The sequence below is a fragment of the Gopherus evgoodei genome, chromosome 2, assembly GCF_007399415.2.
Source record: "Gopherus evgoodei ecotype Sinaloan lineage chromosome 2, rGopEvg1_v1.p, whole genome shotgun sequence".
NCBI lineage: Eukaryota > Metazoa > Chordata > Testudines > Testudinidae > Gopherus > Gopherus evgoodei.
This window is the reverse complement of record NC_044323.1, coordinates 260,683,749-260,710,606: the sequence shown is the minus strand read 5'-3', so window position 1 is coordinate 260,710,606 and position 26,858 is coordinate 260,683,749. Positions and strand designations below refer to the sequence as shown.

General features: G+C 44.8%; 1 protein-coding gene across 3 annotated transcripts in view; it reads right to left on the bottom strand.

Annotated features, from left to right (window-relative positions):
* FZD6 (frizzled class receptor 6) overlaps positions 1-25,279 on the bottom strand; it is a 41,894-nt gene extending 16,615 nt beyond the window's left edge. Inside the window, exons 1-2 of one of the 3 annotated variants that reach the window (XM_030553638.1) lie at positions 25,145-25,279; positions 23,453-23,844 (exon numbers count right to left, since the gene is read on the bottom strand). In XM_030553638.1, the coding sequence (XP_030409498.1) occupies positions 23,453-23,632 (180 nt within the window). In that variant the 5' untranslated portion in view covers positions 23,633-23,844; positions 25,145-25,279. Of the gene's footprint in view, positions 1-23,452; positions 23,845-24,323; positions 24,542-24,567; positions 24,905-25,144 lie in introns of those variants that run through there. The other 2 variants (XM_030553637.1, XM_030553639.1) reach the window with 2 other exon arrangements.
* Positions 25,280-26,858: the final 1,579 nt, after the last annotated feature.

Sequence of the window (26,858 nt, the reverse complement as noted above, 5' to 3'; positions counted from 1 at the left end):
GGGTCCTCCATTCTCCACCCTGTCAGGGGCTCTAAGTGCCCTCCCATTTCACCCCCACAACATGCCAGAGGCTGTTTGCATGTCCCTATCAGGGCCTGTAATGTGAGCAGTTTGACCCAGTAGTCAGAGCCTCAAGGAGAGTCAGGGTCGTGGTCAGGAGTCATGCCAAGGGTCAAATGGAAGTCAGTAACTGGAGTTAGGTAGGGAAAGGAAGCAGGAACAAGAAATAAGGCAAGGTAGCAGGAACCACGCAAGGGGAAAGCAACTTGGTGTCAGGGATCTGGTCAGCAGTAGGCCTAGTAACTACTTGCTCAGACAAGGAGCACAGCAGGAACAGGAATCTTTATGCTAAGAGGTATCCAATCAGCAGTCTGCTGCTAGTCAGTCAATCCCACTGAATCAACAGGTGCAGCCCGTTTGCAGGTTATCAGCTATAGTTTGCTTACCTGCCCTTGCAGCATTGTGGTGCAGAGGATATGGTTCTTGGCTTGGTATACCCATAGGCCTGGGCTTGAGACCTATGGCATATGACAGTCCTCCATTTGCTCGTATGCTACATGCCAGGGCGTCACTATAGTCCCCTCCCATGCCATTCCTTGCACCCCATAGGAGGGGTTCCGTGTGGGCCTCCATTTCAGGGTCCATTATTTCTTCCTTGCCATGCCAGGGGTTCTGTAGGAGTCCTCATTCCCTTCTTGTATTCTTATTTCAACCAGTTCTTTAAATCTTAGCCTTAGTCATTCTCAATAGATCAGTCATGGCTATTTTTAGTAAAAGTCATGGACAGGTCACAGGCAATAAACAAAAATTCATGGCCCATGACCTGTCCATGACTTTTACTAAAAATACCCCTAAGTCTTAGCTGCATGAGGGCGGGGGTGGGGAGCCTTAGGGTACCACTGCTTCGGGACAGCTGCTCCAGGACCACCCCTAAGACTGCTGCTGCAACTACAGAAGTCATGGAGGTCCCAGAATGTCACGGAATATGGGTTTATGGAAAACAGATCCTATCAAACTAACCCGGTATCTTTTTTTCACGCAATTACAAGTTTGGTTGATAAAGGTAACAGTGCTGATGTAATATCTCTAACATAAAATTTTTCCTATCCACCCACACAGCTAAAGCTCTTGCCCAGCCATCATCTCATATCTTGGTTACCACAGTAGTTTCTCTGGTCCTGACAAATGCAATCTGGCCCCACTGAGATCCATTCAGAATACTGTTGCAAAGATGATTTTCCTATGCATAGCTTTGACCATGTCTTGAATCCTCACTTTGCATCAGTCCACTGGCTCCCTCTTCTCTATCGTATCAAACATAAACTATTTTTATTAATCTTCAAAGCCCTTCACAGCCTATTCCCACCCTACCTTCATCTCTCATTCAGTACAGAAAGGTTGACTCTTGTCTTCAATCAATCCATCATGTCAACCTTCTTCCCCCACTTAATAAATTTTCAAACAAGCACCTCCCCCCATGATGTGTCTCACACCTGGAGAAGCTAGCTGTGGCAGTATCAGCAGTGGTACAGGCTAGCCATCCTGAGTACATGCCAAGGATCTCAAATGGGCATGTAATCGAGTTGACTGGCTCATCCTGCAGCTCATGCAGCTGTGGCTATATTCTATTTTTAATGCACTCGCTCAATGAGAACTAGAATGTTTACTTGTGTTTCCCTGGATTTGCGGAGTACTTGTACCCCAGGATTTGATCAAGCTAACTGCAACCATATTATATGTATTCAGCCAACAGGAATTAATAAATAGAACACCACATAGTTAAGGGCTAAACTGAAAGCAGGCTTTTAGAAGCAAGGTCAAAACTAACTGGCAGTTTCTGCTAATCAGAATGGGAGGAGGGGAAAGAAAAGTCAACAACAGACTGAAAACCTTGGTGAATGAAAATCTTGGATTTGTGCACCTTTGATATAGAAATTTATGATGTTAGGAATGTTTGTTGATAAGTAGTTCATTGAAAGTTAGGAAAAGTGCCGATTGAGTAGGGGTCACTATGACCTATGAATTTTGTAGAAGTTAGTTATACAAGACTAGCTAATGCAGCGTACCTTAGAGCCGTCCTCTGAAGCCATCTTAAGAGATGTCTTTCCTGATGCCTTTTCTCCCCAGCAGGTGAGCAACTGGCCCTTGTGAACCTATTAATTACTCAATACTGTTCCCGATTTTAGGTAAATATTTGGGATGTTCTAAACCTATTTTTTAATGTCTGTGTGTGTTTAAATCTAATAAACTGCAGTATTAGGGTACGTCTACACTACAGGATTATTCCGATTTTACATAAACCAGTTTTATAAAACAGATTGTATAAAGTCGAGTGCACGCGGCCACACTAAGCACATTAATTCGGCGGTGTGCGTCCATGGTCCGAGGCTAGCGTCCATTTCCAGAGCATTGCACTGTGGGTAGCTATTCCGTAGCTATCCTATAGTTCCCGCAGTCTCCTCCGCCCCTTAGAATTCTGAGTTGAAAGCCCAGTGGCTGATGGGGCAAAAATCATTGTCGCGGGTGGTTCTGGGTAAATGTCGTCAGTCATTCCTTCCTCCGGGAAAGCAACGGCAGACAATCATTTTACGCCCTTTTTCCCTGGACTGCCCTGGCAGATGCCATAGCACAGCAACCATAGAGCCCGTTCAGCTTTTTTTTTGTTTTTGTTTTTTTTTTTTTTTTTTTTTTTTACAGTCACCGTATGTGTACTGGATGCCGCGGACAGAGGCGATACTCCAGCGCTACACAGCAGCATTCATTTGCTTTTGCATGACAGCAGAGACGGTTATCAGTCGCTCTGTACCGTCTGCTGCCAGTGTAAATTGGCAATGAGATGACGGTTATCTGTCCTTCTGTATTGTCTGCTGCTATCATGGGTGCCCCTGGCTGAGATCGGCCGGGGGCACAATGGCAAAAATGGGAATGACTCCCTGAGTCAATCCCTCCTTTATGGTTTCTAAAAATAGTGTCAGTCCTGCCTAGATATAGGGCAAGTGTACTAGAGAACCAGTGTATCAGAGAGCAGAGCTGCTCCGTCTCAGATCCCGCAGAAATGATGAGCTACATGCCATTCACAGGGGGTGCCTTTGCAACAACCCCACCCGTTGCTTCCCTCCTCCCCCAACCTTCCTGGGCTACCGTGGCAGTGTCTCCCCTCATTTGTGTCATGAAGTTATAAAGAATGCAGGAATAAGAAACAATGACTTGTTAGTGAGATAAAATGAGGGGGAGGCAGCCTCCCAGTGCTATGACAGTCCAGGCAGGACATTAAGGGTGTGGGGGAGAGGAGCCCAGCATGCCGCTGCTATGATAGTCCAGGCAGGACAGAATCTTTTCTTTACACAGGAAAGGGAGGGGGCTGATGGAGCTCAGCCCCCAGTTGCTATGATGAAGACGGTTACCAGCCATTCTGTACCATCTACTGGGAATGACCGGGAGTCATTTCTATTTTCACCCAGGCCCCCCCGGCCGACCTCACCTGAAGCCAGCCAGGAGCACTCACGGGTTGATAAGAAGGATGGTTACCAGTCCTACTGCACCGTCTGCCACCGGGCAGGGGAGAGGAGTGGATACTGCTCTTCACTGCTGCAGCATCGCGTCTACCAGCAGCATTCAGCAGACATAGGGTGACACTGAAAGAAGTCAAGAAACAATCTCTTTCCCTTTTCTTTCATGTGTGTGTGTGGGGGAGTAAATTGACAATCTATTCCCTGAACTACGCCGGACAATGTGTTTGAACCTACAGGCATTGGGAGCTCAGCCAAGAATGCAAATACTTTTCGGAGACAGCTGGGGACTGTGGGATAGCTGGAGTCCTCAGTACCCCTCCTTCCCTCCATGAGCGTCCATTTGAGTCTCTGGCTTCCTGTTACGCTCGTCACACAGCACTGTGTAGCCTGTAATTTTTTTTTCAAATGCTTTGGCATTTCGTCTTCTGTAACGGAGCTTTGATAGAACAGATTTGTTTCCCCTAACAGTGATCAGATCCAGTATCTCCCGTACGGTCCATGCTGGAGCTCTTTTTGGATTTGGGACTGCACTGCCACCCGTGCTGATCAGAGCTCCACGCTGGGCAAACAGGAAATGAAAATCGAAATTTCGCAGGGCTTTTCCTGTTTACCTGGCCACTGCATCCGAGTTCAGATTGCTGTCCAGAGCGGTTACAGTGGTGCACTCTGGGATACTGCCCGGAGGCCAATACTGTCGATTTGCGGCCACACTAACCCTAATCCGATATGGTAATACCGATTTTAGTGCTACTCCTCTCATTGGGGAGGAGTACAGAAACCGATTTAAAGAACCCTTTATATCGCTATAAAGGGCCTCGTAGTGTGGACGGGTACAGCATTAAATCAGTCTAACGCTGCTAAAATCAGTTTAAACACGTAGTGTAGACCAGGCCTTAGATAGAGACGCTTACTTGCATTAATCCTTTATCAGACAGAATTGCTGTGTTCCCATTGATTTATTTCTGACACCGCCTGGAGCGAAACACTTAAGTTACTACTGCTGTGGGTTCTGAAAAACTCTGGGTAGCAGTTGAGCTGGGAATCACCCCCCCCCCAGCTCAAAGTGTAGACATACCCATTGTTTCCTTGTATTTTCCTGTTGGTCTGGTTGTATCCCTCTGTTGCTTCTGGTCTTATACTTAGATTGTAAGTTCTTTGGGGCAGGGACTGTCTTTGCTTGCTGTCCATATAGCGCCTAGCACAATGGTCTGTAAGGCATCTGAGTTGGTACAGCACAGCTTTTTGATTAAAAATTAGAATGATACAAATTATCATGGCACATTAAATGGATTAAAAACTGTCTGACAGGTCTCAAAATGTAAAATATATGCTCTAGTTCAAACAAGAGTTAATTCAGGGAAGTGCTATGGCTTGTGTTAAATAGGAGGTCAGACAGCATTACTATAGCAGTCCCTTTTGGTCCTGTAACCTATGACTAGGGTTGCCAACTTTCTAACTGCACAAAACGGAACACTCCTTTCCCGCCCCTTCCCCAAGGTCTCGCCCCTTTTCACTCCATCCCCCCTCCCTCCGTTGCTCGCTCTCCCCCACTCTCACTCACTTTCACCGGGCTGTGGCAGAGGTTTGGGGTGCAGGAGGGGGGTGAGGACTCCAGCTAGAGGTGCAGGCTCTGGATTGGAGCCAGGGATGAGGGGTCTGGGGTGCAGGTGTGGGCTCCAAGTGGGCAACAAATAAGGGGTTCCGGGCTGGGGGTTGGAGTGCAGGGGGTGGGGGTGAGGACTCTGGCCGGGGGTGCAGGCTCTAGGGTAGGGCTGGGAATGAGGGATTTGGGATGCAGGAGGGGGCTCAGGGCTAGGTCAAGGTGTTGGGGGGGGGGTTCTGGGACAGTTCGAATGCGGGAGGGGTCTCTGGCTGGGACAGGGGGTTGGGGTGAGGGACGGGATTCAGGGTCCCGGCCCTGCTTTCTGCAGCTCCCAGGAAATGGCTGCTAGGTTCCTGCAGCCCCATGGTGCATGGGCGGCCAGGAAGACTCCCCATGCTGCCGCCTGGGTCCCTTTTTGACCAGGCATTCCAGTCGAAAACCAGATGTCTGGCAACCCTACTATGACTCTATCATTACCGTAACTATGAGTAAAAGCAGCAAAGAATCCTGTGGCACCTTATAGACTAACAGACGTTTTGGAGCATGAGCTTTCGTGGGTGAATACCCACTTCCATCTGAGGAAGTGGGTATTCACCCACGAAAGCTCATGCTCCAAAACGTCTGTTAGTCTATAAGGTGCCACAGGATTCTTTGCTGCTTTTACAGATCCAGACTAACACGGCTACCCTCTGATACTTGTAACTATGAGTGTTAACAATTCCATTCAAATCCCCATCTTTCATTAGTCAGAATTCCAACCAGAATGGAGCAAAGCATCTGGGAAAAGATTTTCAAAGCCACAAAGGACAGTTAGATGCTTAACTCCTATTGAAGGCCAATAGGAGCTGACCACTTAACTGCCTTGTGCCTCTGAAAACAGACACACATGCACGAAGGCAGGTTGATTTGCTTTAAACTTCTCTAGACTTTGGCCTGTTGCAGTTATTTTACACATAGTAGTAAGAGTAGGAGCTTTAAAATAATTTAATTGTTGTAAAGATGCCCTCCCCATTATACTTCTTCCAAGTATAAATTTTTGTATAAACTGTCAAAGTTTAGAAACAGTATAAATATGAAATAATCATTTTAATCTTAATAAAAGTAGCTGTTGTGAAACAAACTGAAGCACAGTGATTTAAAATCTCAGCTTTCCCAAATGGCTTACAAAAACAAAACAAAACCCCACCACACTGCATTTTGAGGTCTGAACCTAAATTATAGATGTCACTATCTGTAATTTACAATTCAAAACAATCATAACAGAATGCTTCTATTCTAAGCACTATAGATCTGAAATCTTTGTGCAAAATTTTCAGTTATATATATAGTTCTCTCCATGTAGCTTATACAGAGCATAAATGTGAGACAAAAATAAAAATACACTGTAGACCTTCAAATAACTTTATTTTATACCTCAAATACATAGATTTTAAGGCTCAAAGGGATCACTATGATCATCTAATCTGACCTCCTGCATAACACAGCCCAGAGGATTTCCCTGAATTAATTCCTGCCTCAAGTCCAATGGCTATGATTGAACTAGAGCACATCTTTTAGAAAACCATCCAATCACCACTCAGAAATTTCCAGTGACCCATTACAACCTTATAAATTGTTCCAATGGGAGGGCAAACCTCAACTAGCTGATGATAAAACTAACTCAGGGTTCAGGTGCTATGTTCTGCTTCATATATTTGTATTTATATCCATACTATAACAAATGGATATAGCTGGTAGAGCTCTATGCTTTTTGCAAATACAAGATAACATAAAACAACAATGTATAAAATAAAACAAAACAAAACCACTCTGGCACACCAGGTCAGAGTGCCACCTATGTTTGACCAGGCCAAATCTCAGTCAGTAGCACCATGACCCGATGCAAAGGGTTGTAGCACAACTCACTCAAATTTGGCCTAGCTGCCCCATGCTTATCATGACGGAGGGGTGGCCAGGCCAAACCTGTGTAGTACTGCAGCCCCATATGCTAGGTCACAACGCCCAGAGTGGGGCACCACGCCCAGCTCCACAGAACAGGAGCCATGTGGGATGAGCATAGAATGGGCTTGGTCTTGAGAGTAAGCTAGCTCTCCAGCCCAGCCTCCCACCCCCTGGGGACAGGACCCAACCTCACCTCCTCCCACCCCAGGCGACAAAACTAAATAATACTCAAATATGAAACTGCAGAACTATTAACTGCTTAAATCACCCTCTTTATCAAATGACTGGAGCAGGCCAGCACAACATGTGGCCCGCGGATTGTGGGCTCACTGTGCAGCCCCCGGGGGTGTGTGAGTAAGCAAGCAGAGGGTGAGAGAGGGGGAGTGAGGAGGCAAGCAGGTGAGCTGGCATTGGGGGAGGGGGCCTGAGGAACAGAGTGGGCGGGCAGTGGGGGGGTGGGGGGCAGGTGAGCCCCCGTGAACAGCTGATTTGTGCGAAGCGGGGCTGGGGGAGAGGAAAGGGGAGGGGGAGAAGCGAGGCGGAGTGTTCAGGGGAGGAGGCGGAGCGGTGGCTGGCCTCAGCGTACCACCGCTCCGCCTCCTCCCCTGAACACTCCGCCTCGCTTCTCCCCCTCCCCTTTCCTCTCCCCCAGCCCCGCTTCGCACAAATCAGCTGTTCGCGGGGGAAGCCTGGGAGGGCAGAGAAGCGGTGCAGAGCTCAGGCCCAGGGAGGTGGAGATGGAGCCGAGGTGAGGTGGGGTGGGGGGAAGGCACCCGCCACAGCAGGTAACCCGGGGGGAGGAGGTGCAGGGGAACTGCTTTCCACCCCAGCTCACCTCCGTTCTGCCTCCCTGGGGCGGTCAGAGGGAAGGGCACAGGGGGGTTAAATGGGGGCAAGGGTCCCGGGGGGGCATCAGGAAGGAGGGGGAGGGTTGATGGGGGGCAGTCAGGGGCAGGGGTTCCAGGGGCGTCAGGGGACAGGGTGGTTAGATGGGGCAGGAGTCCCAGGGGGACCATCAGGAATGAGAGGAGGGGTTGGATGGGGTAGCAGGGGGCAGACAGGTGACAGGGAAGGGGGGTGGATGGGGCTGGGGTCCCTGGGGGGGCATAAAGGAACGCAGAGGTTTGGATGGGGCAGGAGTCCCAGGGGGTGGGACTCTGTTAAGGTTTTGGCAGCTCATCACTGGCTGGGGGGTGGGAGGCTGAGGAGGCAAGAGGGCGGGCAGTGGCGGGGGTGTGTGAGAGAGCCGGGGGGGGGGGTCTGAGAAGGTGAGCAGGGGGGACAGGAGAGCCGGGGGAGTGGGAATCTGAGGAGGCGAGCTACAAGTCAGTGGCTGACCTGTTCTACTGATCTGGTCTGGCTCCCATCCCCTCTCCAAGGGTTGCAGCTGTCTGGAGGTGCTGCTTTCTTCAGTCACATCTCATTCATTCAACAGGGCAATTGATTACAAAGTGGGGGGAAGATCTTATTCTACTTCTAGCAAAAAGTTATTTTTCTTTTACCTTAATTATACTACCTTAAGGGCTCGCTATAAAATATTACCGGTGTTCAATACCACTGTTTTGGCGGGGCGGAGCTGGAGAAGGAGGGTTTGTTTTTGCGGGGTGGGCGGCGCTTGGGAGGGGGATTGTTTCCGGGGGGCTGGGTGGCGCTGAGGGTGGGTTGTTTTTGCAAGGTGGGCATTGCTGGGGGGGGTGTTTCAGGGGGGCTGGGCGGCACTGGGGGAGGGGGTTCGGCGGGGCCAAGGAGGGGGGTCGGCCCTCAGCTGTTTTCTTTGGAGTAATATGACCCTCACTGCTTTACAAGTTGTGCAGGTCTGGACTGGAGATTAGCTAATACATCAATTTTTTTCTTTAAAAGGCTCCAGAGTTCAATCCTGGCAATTACAGGCTGTTAAGCCTAACTTCAACACCAGGCAAACTGGCTGAAAATTTAGTAAAGAACAGAATCATCAGACACATAGATGAACATGATATGTTGAGGAAGAATCAACACTGCTTTTGGAAAGGGAAATCAAGCCTCACTAATCTATTGGAATTCAACAAGCACGCAAACAGAGATGATCCAGTCTCAGACTCAGACTATAAGGCCAGACGGGACCATCACAATCATCTAGTCCAGGGTTCTCAAACTGGGGATCGCGACTCTCCGGGGGGTCATAAGGTGGCTATATGTGGGTCACGAGTTGTCAGCTCCATGGGGCTGACAGCCCTGAGCCTCCATTAAATTAACTTAACCCTCCCCCTCCCATTTTTAATTTATAAGGGGGAGGGATCACATTCTGAGGTTTGCTGTGTGAAAGGGGTCACCAAAACAAAAAGTCTGAAACACACTGATTTGCCTGACCTTCTGCACATTGCAGGCCACAGAACCTCACCCACCCACTCCTGTAACAGACCCATAACCTCTGACTGAGTCACTGAGGTCCTCAAATTAGTGTGGAGAAAGCGCAAGTGTCATTTACCCTTTCGCATAACACAAGAACCAGGGGTCACCCAGTGAAATTAACAGGCATCAGGTTTAAAAACAAAAACAAGAGGAAGTACATCTTCCACAGGTTGACTGCAGTGTGTGAACTCATTGCCATGGACGTTTTGAAGGCCAGACTTATAATGGGTCTCAAAAAAGAATTAGATAAGTTCATAGAAGATTGGTCCATCAATGGCTATTAGCCAAAATGGTCAGGATGCAACCCTATGCTCTAGGTGTCCCTAAACCTCTAACTGGCAGAAGCTAAGACTGGACAATAGAGGTTGGATAACTCAAAGTTACCTTGTTCTGTTCATTCCCCTTGAAGCATCTGGCACTGGCCCCTGTCAGATGACAGGATACTGGGCTAGATGGATCAGTGGTCTGACCCAGCACGGCCATTCTTATAGTCGAACAAAGTTCCAGAGAAACAAAAAAATTATAGAAAATAAAAAGAATATCATGGGACTCTAATAATTGAATTACTGAATTTCTTTTGCTATGTGGCACACACTTATTTTTTAAACAATACTGCTAGCATCCAAAGAAATCTCATCATTTGCAGGACCTTACAGAAGTAGTAGTAGTTAACCTTACATCCTAATACAGTGAAAAGCCATTAATCTTCCATCTGCCTCTGTGAGTAGATAGGCGTATCCTGGTGGGATGGCACAGGATGAGGCTTGGGGGAAAAGAGGAGCTCTGGCTTCACCAGCATGCTTCCCTTCTGCCCCGCACCACACAGACATGTTCATTAGTATTCAATGAAAGCTTATCCAGCAAAACTGTCTGGGGTTGGCCCTTCCCAGGAATTCTGAGGCAGCAGGCAGAGGAACTGAGGAACAGCTGCACCCCATGATATACCTACTCCACCTGTCACGGTCTTTGGGGTACCTGGGACTGTGAGTTGCATTACCTCCTTACTCTAGCAAGAAGTAGCCTTGTGCACGATGGCTGTCAGCTCCCTAACACCATCAGCTTGTTAGCCCCTCAAGCATTCTCCTCTGGGCTATGCCAGCCCTATCTTTGCTTAGGTGCCTAACAATAGATGCACCCCAGCCCTGAGTTCATTTGAAGCATTTCCCTGTGATATGCAGCCCGTGACCCTGGTCACTCACATAAATTCCAGATCCTTTGCCTCCAAAGAAGCAGTGTACCCCATTTTACTAGTTTTACCTTAACTCACCACTCCTACATGACACACTGCGCTTGTAATAAAATTAATGAAGGTTTATTTAAGAAAGAATAGAGATTCAACTACAAACAAGACACTAATGGAAACAAATGATTATAATACAAAACAAAATAATAAAATGCAAACTAGGACCTACACTTATTAATAGTTTCCTTTCCTATCTATTAAAGTAGGTTTTCCTCCAAAGTTCAGTCTGGAATACAGCTTGCTGGCTTCACAGGAATCTAGATCCAAACTATTATGAAAATACCCCTGCCCCATATTTCCTCGGTGAACGGATGCAGAGTGTCTCTCTCCACCTTTTTTACTAAAAGTGTTTTGTCTTTATTCATAGGTAGGGCAAGAATCCAATTAGAGAGCTTGCAATCAATGTTCCTTTTTTGCCTGGAAGTGGTTTCAATTATTTGCAGTTGTGTCTGATGGTTTTCCATTGATAGTTGTGGGATGGAGCAAAGCTAGAAAACTGAGGGGAAGCTAACCAAGGAGGGATGATAACTCGGTCCTGCTTGAATGGCAATCACGAAGACATATTATCCCCAGGTGACTAACTTTTATTCCAAGTCCATAAAGCATACCGTTAATATAGTTACATTATTTCTTAAATATTACTCATTCATACATCTTGTAACGATTATGAGTCTTGATAAGTTATGAGCTTTCAATCGATACTGTACACCTTACCCCTTACAGCTAAATACTCTACAAGAGGTGTGTGGCATAGTGAGTTTGTCAGGTCTGAGACAAGAGTTGTTTGCAAAGAACATGGGACCCATTACCAAGGGGCCTACTTGTCACATACACACTAACAAAACTAAACACTTATACCTTCACTGCTGCCCAGATGAGGAAAAGGTATGAACAAGTGTAGGGGTGTGAGGGGGAGAAGTCAGGCATTGGTGGGGAGAAGTACTGAACCCCATATATAAACTAGAAGATCCTCTGGTTTAGGATGCTGAATCCCATCACTGATAAAGTACAGAGATAAATGCTGAAACCTGTCCTCAACCCACCTAACAAAATGAAGACCATAAATCACAAGAGTTGAAATTCAAGGAATTTCTGACCCTCTCTAGAAAAAAAAAAAAAAACGAGACAACATGGACCTTAGGTTAATTAAGAGTGTCATGTCACAAAGTAAAATTGGCTAGGTTAGCTACAAGTCTACAGAAACTCTGATCAATCTAGAAAGACTACTCACAAAGCATATCACAGCCACAATGCAATTTGCATAAAGATTATTTGACTCATTTTGGTTCATACAAAGAGAATAACCTAATTGACCTAATTAGTCTTAATAAAAGTATGGGAATTTAATAGCCTATTTTCTGGAAATATAAGTGAATTTTACCCAAACTATGAAGTAACTTTAAAAGAATCCAATTAGAGAGCTGGCAAACAAGTTCACTGAAGACAATTCCCATTGCTGATCAGAGAGATAAGAGACTATATCAATTTTTCTAAAACTCATGAAATAATTAAAGTTGGCACAGAAGTTTTCAATGTTAGGTTTCAGAGTTAACAATTTAGATCATCAAAATAAATGACTACTTTAGCAGAATAATTAAAATTTTCTCATGCTCTGTCCCGTTAAATGAAAGAATATTATCTAACCTAAAAAGTACATTTTTCTAATTCAGAAACACTGAATAAATAAGGGTAACTAGAAAGGTTTTACCAATCAAGTTTCAAAAAATGAAGCACTAACAGGGACCAACCTATTTGGAAGCTGTAGTAACACCCCAGCATGATGGCCTACTTAATAATAAGGAAACTTGGTGTCCACTAATTAGCAAAATATTTACAGATCTTACAGGGTATGCCTACACAATATTTTGCAGCAAGCTTCCCAGCATGGGTCAACAGATTCAGGCTACTGGGACTCTCACTAGCGCTCTAAAAATAGCTGAACCAATACTGCTTTGAAGTTGTGGCTTAAGCTAGAGTTTGGGCTCTGAAGCCTCCCCACCCCCCACTCCAACCTTCAGAGCCAGAGATCCAGCCCAAGCTGCAACTTCAAAGTGCTATCTATACAACTATTTTTAGAGTCCTAGTGCAAACCCAGCTAACCCACATCTATCAAACTGGGAGACTCGTTCCAAAATGCTTGTGGATATGTCTACACGAGATCTGACTATAGACTGTTCACCTATGGAGTAGAGGTCAACTTACTTCAGATACTGTACCTCAAGCATTAAGACTGACACCTACTTTTGAAATAGCAATACAAGGATCTCAAAGCAGCAAACATCCTGCCCTAAGTGTATTGTTTACGATTTGACAAGGAATGACAGAAAATAAATTTGGAGATTTGAGAAAGCAAAATAATGACAGGTTTCAGAGTAGCAGCTGTGTTAGCCTGTATCCGCAAAAAGAACAGGAATACTTGTGGCACCTTAGAGAGACTAACAAATTTATTTGAGCATACGCTTTTGTGGGCTACAGCCCACCTCATCGGATGCATGCAGTGGAAAATACAGCAGGAAGACACACACACACACACACACACACTGAAACAATGGGTGTTACCATACACACTATAAAGAGAGTGATCAGTTAACGTGAGATACTATCAGCAGGAGAGAAAAAGAACTGTTTGTACTGGTAATTAAAATACAAATAACTGAAACTAATGGATACAGTTTTCCTTAATGAATGATCTAATGGGCCAAATTCATCCCTGCATTTAGGTAGTTGGTTTTACTTCTGAGATAATTTGGTTTATTGTGTCTTCCAAGCAAGTAGAATCATAGGACTTGGAAGGGACCTTGAAAGGTTATCTAGTCCAGTCCCCTGCACTCATGGCAGGATTAAGTATTATCTAGATCAGAGGTTTCCAAACTGTGGTCCATGGACCACTAGTGATCTGCAAGCTCCAGTCAGGTGGTCCGCGGATAGTTCCCCTTAAGGAGAGTGCCTGGGCAGCCACACATGAGAGAATGAAGGCAGGCGTGGCTCCACTAATTAAGAAGACACACATGTAAGGTGAGATGGTAGCCATGGGGGAGTAGGAGGTAAGAACAGGGGGCTGGGGGCAATTTGGGATGTGCAGAGCTGCGGCGGCTGGGAGAAAGGTGACTTCCCTGAGGTCCAGGGCTGTGGCTTCTCGGGAGAGATCCCCTCCTTCCCAGCCCTAGCTCGGGGGCTGCTATGGCGGGGGAAAGACGGCACATCATTTTATTAGAAAGGTAAGACTACTGATATTAAAATGAGTTGTGTGCTTTTATTTGTAGAACAAAAAAAATTAAGGTGCTTTTTTTTATATCCAAAGCGCTTTATAATAGTTAGCTAATGGTATGAACAACATTTGGAAAGATCATTAAGTGGTCCGCTGAGACCCTCAGCACTTTTCAAGTGGTCCATGGGAAAAAAAAAGTTTGAGAACCACTGATCTAGACTATCACTGACAGGTGTTTGTCTAATCTGCTCATAAAAATCTCTGCTGATGGAGATTCATCCACCTCGATAGGCAATTTATTCCAGTGCTTAACCATCCTGTTAAGAAGTTTTTCTTAATGTCCAACCTAAACTGCTCTTGCTTCTTATCCTATCCTCAGAGGTTAAGGATAACAATTTTTCTCCCTCCTCTGTGTATCAGCCTTGAAATCTATCATCATGTCCCCGCTCAGTCATCTTTTCTCCAACTTGTGAGTAACTTCACTAACATTTAACCAGTGAAGTGAAATAGTTATTCTTTAAACAAATTTAGTAGAATTAAAAAACATAAAAGTGAATAATTAATAAATTGCACTCCTCTGGTTAGTCTCTTGAATTATGCTGGCACTGTACTTGTGGTGTTTTTGAAGTAATCTTTCTCTAGTGGTTTGTGAAGTCTGCCTAGCTCCTCTCACCCTCTCCCCCAAACCCCAGCCACTCCTGTTGAAGAATGTTTTGTTTGAAATATTGATCTTTAATGTGGGGTAAGGATGAAGGAGGTCTGTGTATTAGGAACCTATGCAAGTCTTATCTAGATTTGGATTCCATTAGAATCTGATGCGTCTTGGTGGTCTTATTCAGCTTTTTTTAACGGAAGTCAAAAGTATAAATTCAGATTAGTTTACACTAATTCTGATTTTAAAATGTAAACCATTTTGTATATGAAGGTGATGAAAGATTGTAAAATCAAGACTTCAAGCTCCAAAGTTCACATTAGGTATAGCACTGAAATATTTTTAAGAGTTGTAGGAAAGAAAAGGAAAGTACAGTAACATTATAAAACTCTACACTAAAGAGAAAAATTAACTCTCTTTCATGCTGGTGTTTGTATAGATATTTGCTCATCTCCTGAACTTTCAGAATGATTTTAAGGAGATACAGCCAACAACTTTCTCCTGGAGAAAGCAAACTACTTTGCCATACTAATAGCAAGCAGTCCAGTCTTGAAGCTAGCCTTATTAGACGCATGTAGGATAATCTGGATAGTATTTGTCAGTTTTATAATTCAATTTTTCTCTCACCTTCTGTTGGAGCTTCACCTTATTACATTAATGTCTTAAATTACAAGTACACTAAAGAATTTATAAGCATCTTACATCGGTGGTGTGCCACTATTATTTGTGAGCACTATGCTATATTGTTCTTTAAGACAATCTGAGAAATCTTTCTATTTTAGTCCATGATCTATCTCCTTTGTCTTCTTCCAGATAATTTGCACTTAAAATTTTAAAGAATTATCTATCCACATTTCAGTGTATCAATATTCTGAGACAGTCATTTTACAGATTTCCTGACACTCCCCATTTGTAGCCACTGCATTTCCTTTCTCCTACCAATCCCCTCAATGTGCTGAAGATATGGTAACTTAAAAACAGATGTCAATGTTTACCAGTTGCATGGGTTTATTGTTTAATGTTGAACTAATCATGAAAGATTTATTTCTCCCAACTCCACTGTTTTCTTCATTTTACAATCTATTATGTCAATAGAGAAATTAAATTGATTCAGTTTACAGAAGGGGAAAAATACGGAAGTGTTTTTTGGTACAGAAGTGTTGTCCTTATTTTCTACTGGTGCTTCAATAATTTAAATGAGATTATTTTTGGTATATTTTAGAAGAATTAAAATCACTGTCACTTTGTTTTTTCCTGCTGCTGTAGCTAGATTCATTTAGTACTCCACTTTAAGTATAGATAACAGACACATGAACACCTGCATCAGAATTTAGAAATGGAAAATACCATATTAGATCTTTTTTTCCATTCCTAAGCAGGGCAGGATTGTTCTCTATACAAAACAGTAGGAAATATCCTAGTCTAATTTTAAAATACTTTGGAAATGGCCTTACATCATTTCCTTCTATAAAACTACTAAAATCTAATGAATCTTACAGTCAGGAAGTTTTCCTGATATTGAGCCTAAGAACTATATTGGAATTGATAAAAGGTACAGAAAAGGGCAACAAAAATGAAGGGTATGGACCACTTCCATATTAGGAGATTAATAAGACTGAGACTTTTCAGCTTAGAAGAGAGATGACTAAAGGGGGATATGACAGAGGTCTATAAAATCATGACTGGTGTGGAGAAAGTAAATAAGGAAGTGTTAGTTACTCCTCATAACAAGAGCCAGGGGTCACCCAATGAAATTAAGCAGCAGGTTTAAAACCAACAAAAGGAAGGACTTCTTCACACAAACACACAGTCAACTTGTGGAACTCTTTGCCAGAGAAGACTATAACAGGGTTCAAAAAGAACTTGATGAATTCATGGAGGATAGGTCTATCAATGGCTACTAGCCAGGATGGGCAGTGATGGCATTCCTAGCCTCTGTTTATCAGAAGCTGGGAATGGGCAACAGAGGATGGATTACAATGATCATTCCCTCTGATGCACCTGGCATTGGCCACTGTCGGAAGATAGGCTACTGGGCTGGATGGACTTGTCTGACCCAGTATGACCGTTCTTATGTTGCGGTTTTAGCATAAGCAGTTAACACATTTCAATGGACCATTCAAGAAGGGGAAAAGCTGGGGGTGGGGGTGGAGAAGTAAGTGGGTTATACAGATTGCTATAGTAAGCAATAAATCCAGAGCATCTATTGTTGATGATTTTCAGTATCTGGCAGTTATTAATTTAAGCTTGTCTTTTGTTAAATCACCAAATCACCTGTGGGTGAACATTTTTCACAAAGCCACCACTCGATATCTGACCTCTGGTCTCCTCCTCAAAGAAAATCTGCACAATACTTTTGAAAGATGAGCGTAGGAGCTTAAATTTATAACTGTGCTATATACTAAAAATCATGGACTGAATAGACACACTGGATTTATTGCTTATTACAACAATCTACAACCCACTTAACCTTCCTTCCCAGCTCCCCCCTCCCCTCTTTACATCCTTTCAAATCATAGGAGGGAAGCAGGCCACTCCACCCTGAATGGCCCTTTGAAATGTGTTTACTTATTCTAAACAATCTGTTCCATCTTTTATTTAGCTGTGGCACTCAGTACATTTCCCACACCTAAAGAACAGCTCTGTGTAAGATGGAAAGCTTGTCTCTCCCACCAACAGAAGTTAGTCCAACAAAAGATATTACCTCACTGACCTTGTCTCTCTAAAAGTAATGTTCCCAATGTCAGACTATCAGCACATAGACATAGACATTGACAAACTGAAGAGAGTTTAAAGAAGAAAAACAAAAAAAGTGATGGATTAGCAGGAAGGATTGATTTACATACATCTCAACTTACCAAAAAGTAAAGACTAGAAATAAAATTTATAGGTATCTTAAGGATGCACATACTATGAAGGTTGAAAAATTGTGCAGGCTATTGCCAGTAATCAGGTGATCTGGGAAAACTAAAGATTTAAGACTTGTCTACACAGGGAAATTGACCATCATAGCTGTAGTAGTTTATTCCATCTTTATAATAGTTCATTCTGGCTGAATAATATATTCTGCTATAGCTATGATGGACACTTTCCCTGTTGTTGACAAGTCATCAGAGCGGCCATACTAAGTCAGACCAAAAGATCCATATAGCCCAGTATCCTGTCTTCCAACAGTAGCCAATGCTAGATATATCAGAGGGAATGAACAGAACAAGCAATCAAGTGATCCAACCCGTCACCCATTCCCAGCTTCTCACAAACAGGAACTAGGGACATCACTGCTGCCCATCTTGGCTAATAACCTTTGATGAACCTATCCTCCAAGCATTTATCTAGTTCTTTTTCAAACCGTTAGTGTCTTGGCCTTCACAACATCCTGCGGCAAAGAGTTCCACAGGCTGATTGTGCAAAGAAGTCCTTCCTTTTGTTTGTTTTAAACCTGCTTCCCATTAATTTCATTTGGCGACCTCTGGTTCTTGTGTTATGAGGAGTAACTAACACTTCCTTATTTACTTTCTCCACATCAGTCATGATTTTATAGACCTCTATCATATCCCCCCGTCATCTCTTTTCCAAGATGAAAAGTCCCAGTCTTATTAATCTTTCCTCATATAGAAGCTGTTCCATACCCTAATCATTTTTGTTGCCCTTTTCTAATTCCAATATATCTTTTTTGAGAGGGGGGTGACCAGATCTGCATGCAGTATTCAAGATGTGGGTGTATGATGAAATTATAGAGGCAATATGATGATTTCTGTCTTAATAGTATTAAGACTCTGTGTCTGTCAGAGGTCACAGAAGTCATGGATTCTGTGACTTTCCACAACCTCTGTGACTTCTGCAGGGGCCTGTGTGGCTGACCCCATGACTACCCTAGCAGATGGCTCCAGGGCCAGCTGCTCGATGGCCCCCAGGACAGCCACACCAGCTGCTGCTCCAGCCAGGGCAGCTGCTGGTACTGCTGGCCCCCTGCACCAGTCCCTGGCTAGTCTGGGCAGCTGCTGGCCCCCAGCACCACTCCTCTACACACACAACTCACAGCAATGCCCCTTTGCCCCTCCCAACAACCCCCCAGCAGCAGCCCACTCTGCCTCCCAGTGCCCCGCCAACAATTCCTCAGCACCCCCCACCAAAGATTTAATCACAGGTATTTTCAGTAAAAGTCATGGACAGGCCCTGGGATGTGAATGTGTGTTTATTACCCATGACCTGTCCATGACTTTTACTAAAAATACCAGTGACTAAATCCTAGCCTTACTTATTATCTATCCCTTTCTTAATGATTCCCAACACTGTTAGCTTCTTTGACTGCCACTGCACATTGAGGGGATGTTTTCAGAGAACTATCCACATTGCCTCCAAGATCTCTCTTGAGTGGTAACAGCTAATTCAGACTCCATAATTTTATATGTGCATTACTTTGCATTCATCAACACTGAATTTCATCTGCCACTTTGTCGCCCACTCACCTGTGTTTGTGATATCCTTTTTTTAACTTTGTGGTCTGCAGTGGATGTAACTATCAAGAGTAGTTTTGTGTCATCTGCAGATTTTGCTACCTCACTGTTTACCCCTTTTTCCAGATCGTTTACGAGTACATTGAACAACACTGGTACCAGCACAGACTCCTGTGGGCCACAACTATTTATCTCTCTGCATTCTGAAAACTGACCATTTACTACTTTATTTCCTGCGTCTTAACCAGTTACTGATACAGGAGAGGACCTTCCCTTGACATGACAGCTTACTTTGCTTAGGAGCCTTTGGTGGGGGACCTTTCTGAAAAATCTAAGTATACTATATCCACTGGATCATCCATGTGGACATTCTTATTGACCCCCCTAAAAGAATTCTATTTGATGTGTGAGGCATGATTTCCCTTTACAAAAGCCACATTGACTCTTCCCCAAAAATCACATTTATCTATGTGTCTGACAATTTTGTTCTTTATTATAGTTTCAACTAGTTTGTTTAGTACTGACATTAGCCTTACTAGCCTATAATTGCTGGGATCGCCTCTGGAGCCTTTTTTGTTCCATGCTGTACTCAGAGTCACACCTAAATACAATTCCCAGATGTGAAAAGGAGCTCTGTGTAAGCTAGAAAGCTTGTCTCTCTCACCAACAGAAGTCGGTCCATTACCTCACCTGCCTTGCTTCTCTAATATGCTGGGAACAACATAGCTATAATACCACAGCATCAGGGCTTTGGAGCAGAGCCCGGAGTTGGCGCGCGGAGCAGTGGAGCTGCAGGTTTTTGCCTGAAGCTGGAGTGGAGCTGGAGCACAGCTCTAAAGCTCTGCACAGCATAGAACATTATTTTTGTGAGATGGTGACTTAGTTTTCTCTATTGAGTCTGAGCTGAAACAACTTCATTTGTTTCAACAGACCTAAACTAAGAAATATAAGACCAAAATAGCCTGAGAGAAGTCCAACAATCCGAAAGTTCGGAAGGAAAAATGAAAAATAAAATCAATGTTTTTTGAAAAATAATTATAATTGATATTTCTGGGCTTCCTATTTTTAGACTGTAAGGCTATTATGAGCTAGCCTGACCTCCTGAATAACACAGGCCAGAGGACTTCCCTGAATTAATTTGTGTTTGAACTAGAGCATCTCTTTCAGAAAAGCACCCAATCTTGATTTTAAAATTATCAGTGACTGAGAATCCACAACAATCCTAAGTAAGCTGTTCCACTGATTATTCTCACTGTTAAAAATTTACCTTATTTCTAGTCTGAATTTGTCTAGCTTCAACTTTCAGCCTTCAGCCACTGGATCTTGTTATACCTTTCTCTGCTAGATAGAAGACCCATTATCAATTTTCTGATCCTCACAAAGGCATTTATAACTTGTGATCAAGTCACCCCTTAACCTTCCTTTGTTAATATAAACATAGTGAAAAATTCAAGGAACTCTATCTGGCATGTTTTCCAATCCTGTAACCATTCTTGAGGCCCTCCTCTAAACCCTGTACAATTTTTCAACATCCCTCTTGAATAGTGGACACCAGATGTAATCATAGTATTCCAATAGCAGTTGCACAAGCACCAAACAGAGATAATATAACTGTCCTGATCTTATCCTGTTTATACATCCAAGAATCCCATTAGCATTTTTGCCACAGAGTTGCATTGGGAGCTCATGTTCAGCTGATTATCCACCATGACCGCTACATTCTTTTCAGCGTCACTGCTTCTCAGGATAGAGTACCCTATCCTCTAAGTGCGGCCTTCATTCTTTTTTCCTAGATTGTTCCTATTGCTGGTGGCCACCTGAAAAGTGGTATCACTTGTGATGCTAGCCACAGAATACTGTGCATTTGTTTTTGGATTATGAGCTCTACAGTAGCCCCTCAGAGTTACGAATCCCAGTGTTATGAACTGATCAGTCAATCACACACCTCATTTGGAACCAAAGTACACAATCACGCAGCAGCACAGTCACAAAAACAGAACAAAAACAAAAAAATACCACCACAAATACAGTGCGGTATTGTGTTAAACTACTAAAAAAAAAATAAAGGGAAAGCAGCATTTTCTTCTGCACAGTGAAGTTTCAAAACTTTATTAAGTCAATGTTCAGTAGTGAACTTCTTTTAAAAGAACAGTTTAGTCTGTTTTCATAGTGATTTAAGAAAGAGGGGGAATCTTTAGGGCCCAATTCTGTATCAATTTATTAATAGGGTTTGCTGTGTCACCTGTCACAGCATACAAACTCCTCACATATATTAATGAATTTAGCCATACAACTCTTGCAAAGTAGGGAAGCGGCATGCTCATTTACAAATAGTGAACTAAGGCAGAGCACCCTCACATCATCTCTTTTGGGAGAAAGGTCTGAAGAAAGAAAGAAACACCACCATGGAATACAACCCACATCACCCCGTCAAAGGAGTGGATAAGACAAAGGGGAAAGGTAGAGCCACCTGTGCACAGGTCCTATGCCTCAGCACTAGCTTTGCCCCCCTAGCACACCTCCCTGGCTCCAGTGAAGCTATACAAGAAACTTCCTCTCCCCTGTAGGAGGCCATGGAAAAGTCAAGCTGGGCTATATAGATAAGGTAATAGAGCCTGTGGCTCTATCATCTGTACCACAGATTTTTCATAAAGCCAGAGAAAGAATGATATGCACCCTTGGACTATCCCACTTCTCCCCATTGGCCTGCCAAGTCCCCATTCATTATTCTGAAGTGGGACCCTGTATGGAGGCAGCCAAAAGCAATGAGAGAAAACAAAATGGTGCCAACAAGGAAGACCAGACTCCCGTTCTACACACAAAGCTGGGGACAGCTGTATATAGTGTGTCCCCTCCATGCACAAACTTATCCAAGGTCACAAACATCTGTGGCAAAGTCAGGATTAGACCCTGAATCAGACCCTAAACCCTTAATTTAGGTCCAGTGCCTTAAACATTCCCGCTTTCTGGGTCTTGAAAAATCCAAATAGCTATGCATAAGGATCGTTTTCACGGCAAGCAGTGGTGGGGACAAAGGCAAGTTCCTGCAGAATTTAAGCTTAAATTTAAAAAATAATTGTTTTCTACCTCTTATGGTTGCAAAGATAACCATTCAAGTATTAACTTATGCACAACTCCAAGGTCTCTGCTACTATACAGAAATGTCTTCAAGCAGCAGCAGAATCAAACTTAAACTCTGGTCAGATTCAGTGCTGCCATGCAGAACTACTGGCACCTGTTGAGGGACTGGGACTCTGCTGCTCTATCCTTCTTCCAGTATCCATTATTGTGTCTTCATCTGGAGAAAAGCTCCAGAGTCTAGCACCAGTAAGGAACTGACATGACTGTCAGTTCCACTGCTACCGAAAGGGTTCAATATAGCTAACCAGAAGCTGGAGGATGATCATTGTCTCAAATTTACTGGAAAAACAAGGGAGCTTTTTCTTCCCACCTTATTGCTTCAGTTACTCAATCCCTCAATCAGCCTGCTGGTAGCACCCACTATTGGGTCCTCAGCCTCTGATAAAAGCGCTTCATTCCTTGTGCCCCTCTGCCACTTCCGTCTTTTGCATTAGCCTCTGGCAAGTACATCTGGTAAGCATTTCAAGCCCTGTATTAGGAGGGTTTTCCTTCCCGTTAAGCCATTATTAAAACAGGTTTGAAACTTGTTTTACAAGTCCCTCAGCAAGAACTTTCCTGCTACTATCACAACGGAATGTTTTTCTGCAGATGGCAAGCTCCCAGAAAAACTAAAGTGTGTTATAAGTTTTCAGAAACAGTTTATTTGGGTGTACAAGTGCTTCTTTTCATCAACTCTCAAAACAGATGCAAGTTTTTTGTTTTTGTTTTTTTAAAAAGTTCAGTCAGGAAACATCAGGAAATAAACAATGGGAAGTGGGATGAGACTATGTGCTCGGTTTCCTTGATGCAGAACACACAACCAAGCTTCTTGGGAGGGGAGGGAAAGGCAACTTTAAGCTACTTTTATACCCTTTGGATTCTGGACTGATCAAGGTTCTACTTGCCACTGGACATAATTTAGGCATTTCAGGGAGTTGCTCTAAGTTCTGGCAACCCTGGCTGTGCAACCCAGAGAGGCCCAGAATACCCACAGTAGTATGCGCTATTGTTTCCTATTGGCATGCCCACTCCTTCCTCAGGCACCCTCCTTGCACACCTTCTGCACAGAGGCTTGCAAGGGTCTGCATAAGACAGCCTACAGCTGTCATATGCCCTATCTGCACATCCACGAGGCTGCAACAAGGTGGAGAAGCACTTCCTAGGTGTTCAAATGGGCAGTTAGTTGTTTTATATATTACTTACCTTCCCATCCAAGTATTACAGGATGGCAGAAAGATTTATCTGTTTACAAGTCATTCCTTTCCAATTGCTTCCAATTATATTACTCAAATGCAACAAATATTACAAAACAGGGAGGGGTTACTCACCTCAATCTGGACAGCAGCAGTATCCTGGTCATAATGTCCCATCATATTTGGAAAAAATGTCATATTGTATGTCATTCCTGTACACCTGGACACAGTAATTGGTTCACAGGTGAACAGACTGTGCCCTTGTATCAGGGTTAAAATTAAACTGTAAATCACAAAAAATATAAATATTCCCATTTTTGTCAAGATTTCTGATTTTAGCACATAGTTTTGGTCAGCGATTACAGAGATTATTTTTTCATAAGGAAATCAATCTTCATCTTTTCTTCTTCCAGAAGAACATGGACAAAGAGCACTGAAAAACTGATCAAGCTCCTTGCTTCTCATGGGACTTCCCCATTCTGTACAATCTTGATTCCTTGAAAAATCTTTTTCTCCTTATTTGTGAACTGTAAAAACAAAAAGACATAGCACCTCATCTGTAATTATCTGTACAAAGGCCAGTAAATGACATTAAGTAGTAGACTTTCCAGCAGAGAAAACAAGTTTCTATAAATCTGTAAAATGAAAAGACAACTTATCCTAGGCCTCACTCTCCTCCCACTGGATATTGGTGTAAATGCAGAGTAATGTCACCGAATCACAGAAATGTAAGGCTGGAAGCAGGGGCAGGGAGTTGTACAGGCCCGTGGTGCCCAGGATCCAGCAATATTCAGTAATTGGTGCCCAGCTCTACCAATGTTTGAGGCTTGGTCTCTCCCCCACCTGCCGCCCCCAAAGTTCCTCCCAGAGCCTGCACCCCTCCCCAGCCCAGGGCCTGTACCCTAGACCTCCTCCTCCTACCCAAATTCCCTCCCGGAGCCTTATGCAGGTGGGAAGCAGAGTGGGGGGGGGGCAGGTTCTGGGCACCACCAAAATTTCTACAAACCTGCCACCCTGGTTGAAAGGGGGAACCTCAAAAAGTCATCAAGCCCAGCCCCTGTGCTGTGGCAGGACTAAAGCAAACTGCTAGCTCATCCCTGACAAAGTGTCCGTCTCCCTTTCTTTGTCAACACTGAGTTTTTTAAATCTTTCACAATGGGTCCGGTTTGCTGAATCCGAGGTCAACAGCCATCACCGTTAGCTGAGCGGGGAGGTCAGGCGGCAGATTAATCTTCAATCACACTCGGTACCTGTCCAACGGCTCTAGGCAGGCAAGGGGGCTTCCCGCGCAAGGGGTGACTTTCCCCTCCTCCAGCAGCCGGGAATCCGTTCAGCAGACAGGCGTCCCGGCTCGGGCTCCCCACTCACTGCGCTTCGCCCGTGCCTGGCCCGCCGGGACTAGCCCCGTGTGACTCCCCTCCCCCGCTCGGTTCGCTTCAGCACAGCTCAGCGGCCGCCTTGCCCCGGAGCTACAGCTGCGGCCTCCGCCCGGCGCCGGGACTTGGTTCCCGGCCCCTCCCTGGGAAGCGGCCTCTGGGGCGGGACCAAGGAACTAGCTCCATGTCCCCGCTCCAGGCTGCCCCGGCCGGCATGGACACAGCCCCGCCCCCAGCGGTTCGGGCACCCCGGGCCCCACCTCGTCACCACTCCTCGCGCTCGGGAGGCGTGACGCAGCGTGGCAGGAGGCGGGGCCAGTCTCCCTGCCGCGGTACGGGCAGAAGCCCCCTGCTCCCCCCGCCCCGGGAAACAACCGGTGAGGCGGGGCGGGGCGGGGCGGGGCGGGGCGGCGCGGCTCAGCCCTTCAGGGCGCAGAAACCCGGTCTTCACCTCAGCCACGCGGGGCGGCGGCGGCGGCGGCGGCGGCTGCTGCTCCGGCTGCCCCCAATGGCCGCTGCGATTCCTGTGAAGCACCAACGGGACGTGGCGTCTCAACACCTGGCCGCAGACTCGCGCGATATTTCAAAGCCGGCGGGCAGGAGAGTGAGGGGGCGGTGGCCGCACCTCCGTGTGGCATCCAAAGCCGGCCGCGAGGCGACCCGCCCGCCCGCCTGTCGCCAGCAGCTGCCCGTCAGCGCCAGGCAGGCCCAGCCCCATGGCGGGGCAGTACTGGGCTTGGCTGCCTGGGAACCGCCGATGCACAGGGATGGTTTAAATCGGATTTTATATCTGCAGTAGTTGAACCAGTGCAAACTCCCATGTGAACACTGCAGCTGGGTGTGAGGATGGCTTACTGCTCTGTAGATCAGTTAAACCTGCCTGTAGGCTACCCAGAAATGAGCTATGCTTTCAGTGAACTAAGAATGTCAACAAGCTGTTGCACTGGTTTAATTGCCCACTAAATTATACCAGTGCAACTTTCTCAGGGTGATAAACCCTAATACTGGAAATCAGGACTCCTGGGTTCCATTTCCTCATGTGCCACTGATCCGTTGCATGGCTTTGGGAAAATCACATAACCACTTGTTGCATTTGTGAAGTGGGGATAAAAATACCTTACAAATGTCTTGTGAAGCTTGTTTTGTTTGCATACCGAAAGTGCATTGAGACATCAAATAGAGGGGCCTGAAAGAAGATCATTACAAAGCGGAGTATGATGCTGATAACTGTAGGGTAACCAGACAGCAATTGTGAAAAACTGGGACAGGGGCTGGGGGATAATAGGAGTCTATCTAAGAAAAATACCCCAAAATTGAGACTGTCCCTATACAATCAGGACATCTGGTCACCCTAGATAACTGAGAAAAAGGAAAGGTGCTCATAGGGTGACCAGATGTCCTGATTTTATAGGGACAGGTCTGGTATTTGGGGTTTTGTCTTATATAGGCACCTATTACCCCCCATCCCTGTCCTGATTTTTCACACTTGCTGTCTGGTCACCCTAGGTGCTCATGTCATGCCAGTCTTTTGTGAGTCAGTTCAGGATACAAATTATTTTACATGTGTTCAGTGCAGTGTCACATGAATACAAGATATTTCCTAACTGCAAAGTGTTCTCTCCTTCAGAAGGTTTTTCATGCCTATATGAAAATGGAAAAAATAATCTGATCACATACTGCATGTACACCTCTGTGTCCTGGAACAGTATATGCAATGAAATTTTAGAGAAGTGTGTCCCTACCCCAAACAACTTACAATATGAAAGATCATGTATAAAATTTTAAAGCTGAATTAGACTCCAATCCCACAAAGACTTATGCACATGTTTAACTTTATGCACCACGAGTAGTCCCAGTGCATGAGTCTACTCTCAGCACATAAATTTAAGCATGTTGTCAAGGTTTTTTCCCCACTTTGAACTTTAGAGTACGAAGAAGTGGGGACCTGCATGAACACTTCTAAGCTTAATTACTAGCTTAGGTCTGGTATGCTGCCACCAGCCAGAATTTAGTATCTGGCACACTTTCTGTTCCCACAAAACCTTCACTGGGGAACCCAGAACCAAATTCCTTGGATCTTAAAACAAGGAGGAATTAACCATCCCTCCTCTTTCCCCCTGAACAGTCCCTGGTGAGTTCAGACCCAATCCCTTGGATCTTAAAAC